The 6,973-nt window shown below is 34.4% G+C and overlaps 1 protein-coding gene across 3 annotated transcripts; it reads right to left on the bottom strand.

Moving 5' to 3' along the window:
• Nucleotides 1–937: 937 nt before the first annotated feature.
• On the bottom strand, nucleotides 938–6,741 carry LOC115441334 (limulus clotting factor C; the record flags this gene model as incomplete). 3 transcript variants are annotated; one of them, XM_037446977.1, is given in 6 exon segments in its annotated part: nucleotides 938–1,425; nucleotides 2,264–2,293; nucleotides 3,367–3,523; nucleotides 4,856–5,023; nucleotides 5,687–5,863; nucleotides 6,634–6,741. In XM_037446977.1, coding segments are annotated over 6 exon segments (834 nt in total), but the record flags the coding sequence as incomplete, so codon positions are not given.
• Between the last annotated feature and the right edge of the window lie 232 nt (nucleotides 6,742–6,973).

Below are 6,973 nucleotides of genomic sequence, written 5' to 3'. Positions count from 1 at the left end.
CATATCCTGTGTCAGGGTAACGAGTGTAGTTGAGTACTAGTATCGCTTACCATCAGTCGAGCGTCATTTTCATCTCGTCATTCAGTTCCAATGTTTTTTTTTTTTACTTTTTGAGGCATAGGCTTAATCTTGAAAATTACTTCAGGTCCAATGATTAGATTATGAGCACACAGTTCCATGGCAGAATTTATATAACCAGAAGTGTGAAGGTGACTTCAGCCTTAAAAAAATAGGGAAAACAAACCACAGATAAGGTATATAAGAATTTATTTTCTAAAAATGTTTTTGAGCATATTTTTTTCAGTCTATATTATAACGTATGTAATACATATTTTAGAGAGCTTAATATTGAGAAATAACATCTTAATAGTTTTATTTATTTCCACTTATTAAGTATCATGTACAGCTATACAACTCAAAATAATAAAACTTCGTATTCAATCTTAAAAAATTAAAAACCATAAGTTTCTTAGCATGCAGTCAGAAACTTGAAATTATACCACAGATAGATAAAACGGAAACCATTTTAAGGCAATTATTAAATTTATTGCTTCACCCAGAATTTTATTAACATAATCACAGTAGAAATATCATACAACCAGGGAAAAAACATTATTGGATATTATTTTTTGTTTTGGTATTTTGTTATAATTTAACCAAATTAATCGATAATAGTTTTTACAACAACGTGCGTAGGTAACATATTTATTATTATTGTTCACACCACAAACAGGAAACACAACCCAATTGCTCCCGAACATTACATACAAAACAGTATTGAATATTTATATAAGTACTTACTTATATTTTTAATATTGTAATATGTTTAGTAATAGTTTAGCGTCATCATGATAAAATAGCTGACGTTAGTTATCAAAAATAATAACAAAGCTGATAGAATGAGAGAAAAAGTTTTGTGATGTCTACTAACTTATACTTTTGGCCACATCCCAATTATTTAGTAATATCGAATAGAGATCGATTTATCGTGCAATCGATACAATTTTAAAATCGGTAAATGTTTTACTTGAATTTATCACGTGATTCATCTAATAAGAAATCGACTTTAAACATATTACTTAGTACATTGTATTGCTGGACAAAATGATTGAAAATGAACCATAGTGGCCATTGAATCAAACATCCATGGCCGTTTCGAAAATATCTACATAGCTCATCTTAAACCAAACTATTCGCAATAACTTACAAAATCTATCGAAAACCGGTACAGTTAATAGTCATAAATGGACTGCTTGATCCAGGGTAAGAATTTCGCTAAGTCCGTAAACACTACGTAGTGGGAGGGGTCGCAGCGGAATTCATTCTGCCTAGCAACTGAGAGGGAGACCAGCCCTCTGAGGTACCAGTAGTCGCCAATCTTGAACACCATACCACCACCACTGTCGCCGTTGCAGACGGAGGTACCTGGATACACAAGAGAATATAAGACAAGAATATTTTGTATAAAATGTCAGATTTATGGTTGTTGCTTTTTTAGAATAAAGGTGAATTGCGAAAATGTATAAATTGTTAATTACATAGTCCTCTACAATTGATTACGTTTAATATATTTAATCAAGTTTACAGTTTCCATAAGCTTGAGAATATGCTAGGATGTAAGAAATCATTTAATTTTATACCTTATCTACTGCATTTAATTTTATATCTTACTTAGTTTCAAGTTTATTCGTTATATTAGTTGACGTAGTAGCGCAGTGATACATGCATTTAAGACAGTGCGTTTGATAGCTGTTTAAGTTAACTAATCTACTTTACGATATAAAAGTTAAATGTATTTTATCGTAAGTGAGGGAAAATTTATAATAATATAAAAAATATCGATAGGTTATTAAAAATCCGCATGCCTAGTAAATTGATTTAATATTTACTGTAAATAGAAAGAATCTACATTTTTACAAATAAAATTAGCAATAAAGGCATATAAACAATAAGGTAAAATAGAAAGAGAAGTAAAGAGCAAGCCAATGTTATTTACGCATGCATTATTTTTGCTTTTGGAATCAAATATTATAAACTAATTAGGTGTTCCGAGAGCCGTTAGTTGCAAGATAAATAATTATTATTTTCTGGTCATACTTTCCCTAGCTCCTGTATGTGTGTTGTATACGCCTGTAAGCAAGTAAGCCATTATGAAAAAAAAAATACAAAGAAGTCGCAAGGAAAGTAGAAGCTTTACTACGCTAATTAGGAAGTAAAGAAAATTTAGAACAGTAATACATGCTGCTTCGGCACTAACACTCACGGGTTAAATTACGCTGCCTCATTAAAGTGCCTTGAAAAAAAAAACAGTCTTTTGTAAATGCCATTCAAGCTAGTTTCAGAAAAATAAAAGGCTTATTGCATGCCAGCATTTTTGAATTTCGAAATAAGTGTTGGCTGCACGATGCATATCGTATATTATTATTCTAAAAATAAGAGCACAACATAGAAAGGCATTATTCACACTCTTTCGTGTTATTATTAACGCAATAAATACAGCGATATGGATATCTCCTACGCATGCAAGATTTTTTAACTTCTTAATTTAAATTTTTTTTTATTGGTTTCAGAATATAGTTAAACACTTGATACGGAACAACTCAATGTGTTTCCACCGTTTTAAATATAATGATAAGTCGAAACTTCGTTACTAATCGCTGAAAAAAGCATTATAAACTAATTTTCTTGATTGTTGCAACCATATTTGACTTATAAATTATTCTTAATGCCTGGAATAAATAACCAATTGGTGTTGCGTGTGCTGCGAAATATCCACAGTTATTTTGATATTTAATGGATTTATAAATAAGAGTTACATTTACACTAGCTAGAATTGTTGCCGTTCTTCATTATCATTAAAATTGATATTCCACATTTTCCTAAAGATTTCTTCGATGTGTTTTATCGAAAAAAGTCGACTGTAAGTAAAAAATCCTTTTTATATCAACATAGCGTAAGGGAATAATGTCATTTTTCATTCTCCTTTATGGAATCCATCTAATTGTTGGTATTGGAAAACTTTTCCTGCGTATCCGATCAGGATAAGCGCTTAAGACGGTCTAGCCAGAACAATGGCGGTAGACGGCTTCAACTTGTGATTACTAGTTGAAACTAACTAAAGTATGTACTAGTTGAAAGACAAAGCTATGTAATAAGAATTCGAATAAAATAATTTACTTCTGAGAAGACTAATTGGTTTTCCGCAATGACGCAATGTAAAGAAACTGACCTTTGAACGAATACAGCCACGTGGATTATTGTGTCCTCTTACCATATGTCATAATAGTAAAAGGAATTTGTTAATTTATTCATGTTTTCTGAAAGTCTCGTATAATTAGTTACTTAAATAATAAATTTGAGGTTTACCATCTCTATAACCAGCGCAGTAGGTGTATTCCGAAGTGAATCTGATGAAGAATTCGCTGTAGGACCTGATGCAAGTCTCAGTGTCTACTACAGGCATCTCGACCAAGCTTAGCTCTTCGGTAGCCACGCCTGTCTCGTCAAAGCCCCAGCCTACAACCTGTTTGCAAAATATTTATTAGAAATATTGCGGTCCTTAAAGTGCCGCGCAGGCGTTGTTATCGCAATTGTCAGTTTTCTGGTAGTATGTTTTGGCAACAAGTTCACAGCGTTGTGTCATCGCGAAACCTAAGCAGATGATAGTCTAATAATATTTAATTGGAGATAATCGGTAGATTGATTATTTGAAATTGTATAAATAACCGAAAATTGTCTGTCATGTCATGTCACACTTTCTAGAAGTCCAATCCTGGGTAAATCGTTTTATAGGAATCCACACAGAATTGCTCAACCTTGGATTCCAACCACATACGTTGCTGACAACGTAATGAGACATCTACTTTCTGTCTCATAACGGTGTTTTCATCATCTAATTGTTGATTAATATTTTTCGATGTGGAAACATCATTCATTTCTTTTAATACGATATTAATGATTACTCTGTAGAATATAGAGCAATGATTAAAATTAACGAATCCAACATATCGAATGATCAATTAATTAAGAGTACCTAATTGACTGAATGCTCATTTCATCAACAAACAATATTAACACATTGCAGCTTATGCATTTAATATTTTATGATTGTGTATATAATAGTAAACGTACTATAATATACACAATAATAAAATATTACTTACTTGGACGTATTTTCAACCAGTTAGAGGTTTTAAAAAACACTTAAATATTTGTATTCAGTAAAAACTATTTTCCTAATTTATTTCTGAAGTAAGAGAATAATGCGGTTAAGTTATAATCGCAACAGATTGTCATACAAATGAATTTTATAGTAATTAATATTAGAGTAATTTTTTAGAGCCTGTGCCCTAGAGACGAAAAAAGTATCGCGACATTCTTCCATTTCTTTTTCGCGAAGAAAGAACGCGTTATCGCTGCGACCATTGCGGGATGAGTGGAACGGTTATTTTGGCTCCACCGGTCTTAAGCCACAATGTCTATCTAAATGTCCTGAGGTTGGCACCACACGCCCATAAGCTGCACCTTTGCTCCCAACCACAAATATACTTGTACTATTCCCAAGTGGGGATATAGTACTCTAGACACTGCAGGCAGCTTTACACTTATTCAGTCTTACTTATAAACTGCTTTTAGCGTTAAGACGTAGTTAAGAATTGCTTAAATAACTGTTAAAAACATCACCGGAGTCCTAGTATAAAACTTATTAAGAGGCAAGATGGCGGGTTTTGACTTACAGCTGACCGAGTAAATTTGTGTTTCAACTGTGCATAGCTTTGTGAAATTTTTATAAGTAAGACTGATAGTGTCGGGCAAATCATCCAAAACGTCCAAAGGCAATAAAACGACATCATACCGATCCCTTTTTTCCGATGACGTTGCTGAGGTTGATCGCATTGTCGGGCCAGAGACACGCGGGCTGTACCCAGTTCGAATACGTGACAGACTCGCGTAGCTCCAGGATGGCCAGGTCGCTGGTAAACGTCGACGCGTTGTACATCGGGTGTAATATAATCTTCTCCACCTAAGAGAAAATGTTATTTGTGGAATGTTAACTTCTAAAACACTAGTATGAACTCTACTACAATACTCGAAATTTTAGTAACTATCAGTTTTATACTAGTGGTGTGATTCTCATCAGCAAAGCAGCATGTGCGCAATACGTTGGATACTATTGAATAGATTTCAAAGAAAGGAGGAAGTTCTCAATTGGATCAATCAATATTTATCTAATAATAAAATCGTTGGGCTTTTTAAAAATTCGTCCTTGGTACATTTGATTTACTGTACATTTTCTACATACATACATAACTTCACGCATTTATCCCCGAAGGGGTATGCAGAGGTGCAACTAAGGCACCCACTTTTCGCCAAGTATGTTCCGTCCCATGATGTGACAGGGGGCGAGCCTATCGCCATATCGGGCACAAATTCCAGACTCCGGGCTGATACTGAGCAGAAAAACCTAAATATCACTTTGCCCGACCCGGGATTCGAACCCAGGACCTCAGAGCGCTATTGTACCGGACATGCAATACAACTACGCCACCGACGCAGTGTACATTTTCTATAGTAATCATAAACGTTTTGTTTTTCAATCATGGGTTTAGCGCCTAAGAGAAGTTTTTAGCGTTCCTTATTATTATTTGGCGAAAAATTATCAATAAAAACGGAGAATCAAACTTACGAATTTGATCTGTACTCCGTCCACTGAAGTCCTCAAATTGTGTTTACCCAAATATACAGTGAGCGTATTCTTATTCACAACCCGCCGAGACCCTTTGCGGGTGACACAATGCGCTGCCGTGATGATATGCTTGTGTGATATCAGAGTACCACCGCAAATGTACTTGTTGTCCACCGTCTGTGAAAGCAATAGGCTTTATTAATTTATAGCATATATATCCAAGTTTAGTAATAATTTCAGTTTTACAATATAATATGTTATCTACACTAGTTATTGCCTGCAGCTTCCTCGCGTGTATATTTTTCTGGGATAAACATTTCCCCGGGTTAAAAGTATCTCATTGCACTCGGGAGTAACCCTATAGGTGAATAAAAAAAAAATCAAATCAATTTAATAGATCCTGAGATTAGCGTATTCAAACAAACTCTTCAGCTGTATATATTAGTGTAGATAAGAGAAATTATTATCAAACATATAGTTTTTTTTAATATTATGTTTTGCTCTCAATCTCATTGGTTCGAGGAGGCTCAACGGTTTTGACGGGCGCTTGAGTCCCTTAGCCCTTTTCGCTCTTGGGACACGATACTGATAAAATACCTAAGTTTAGTACGAGACGAGACTTTCCCGCCCTCACACCCACCACTACAACTCTTGTAAGCCAGGATCAGCAGTGGCACGCGTTTTATGACACCGAGCGGTGAAGCTCGGCGAGTCTCAGGGAGAACTAATATGTCATTATCCCGCAACGAAATTAATCAAATAGAAAGATAGGGAGGAGTTGGAAATTTTATTTGTCCACTTCCCTCCATAGTAATGCGGGTGACAAAATCATGATCTAAGGACGCTTTTTAACCTTAAGAATAGGGACGTTTACAACTAGATAAGCTAGTTATAAAGCACCACGGTTAAAATTAAAAGAAAGGGTCCTATCACATGATAAGACAAACCTGAGTTTGGTAGACAGCTATCTGCCATGGCCACTGCCCTTCCAATGTTGGAGTTCCATTTACCACCAGTGGTATAGGATTGTTCAGCAACACTCTACCGCAATGGTTCTGAAAATTATAAATTAATTAAATATTGGCAATTACTTATAACTTTCTAGAAATGTATTTTGTATAATGTAGATGACAGTTTAAACGAGATATGATAGTAATCATTATAATGTTTAATTAATACAAATTTCCTAAGTGTTATAAAAATAATATTACCGGTCTTGTATTAAATACTTTCCCATTCCAATTTCTCTACTAAACCTTACACGTTAAAGCGGGCGATCATTGCAAG

Source organism: Manduca sexta, unplaced genomic scaffold (assembly GCF_014839805.1).
Source record: "Manduca sexta isolate Smith_Timp_Sample1 unplaced genomic scaffold, JHU_Msex_v1.0 HiC_scaffold_461, whole genome shotgun sequence".
NCBI lineage: Eukaryota > Metazoa > Arthropoda > Insecta > Lepidoptera > Sphingidae > Manduca > Manduca sexta.
Note: the sequence above shows the minus strand (reverse complement) of the source record. Positions and strands in the feature narration are given on the sequence as shown.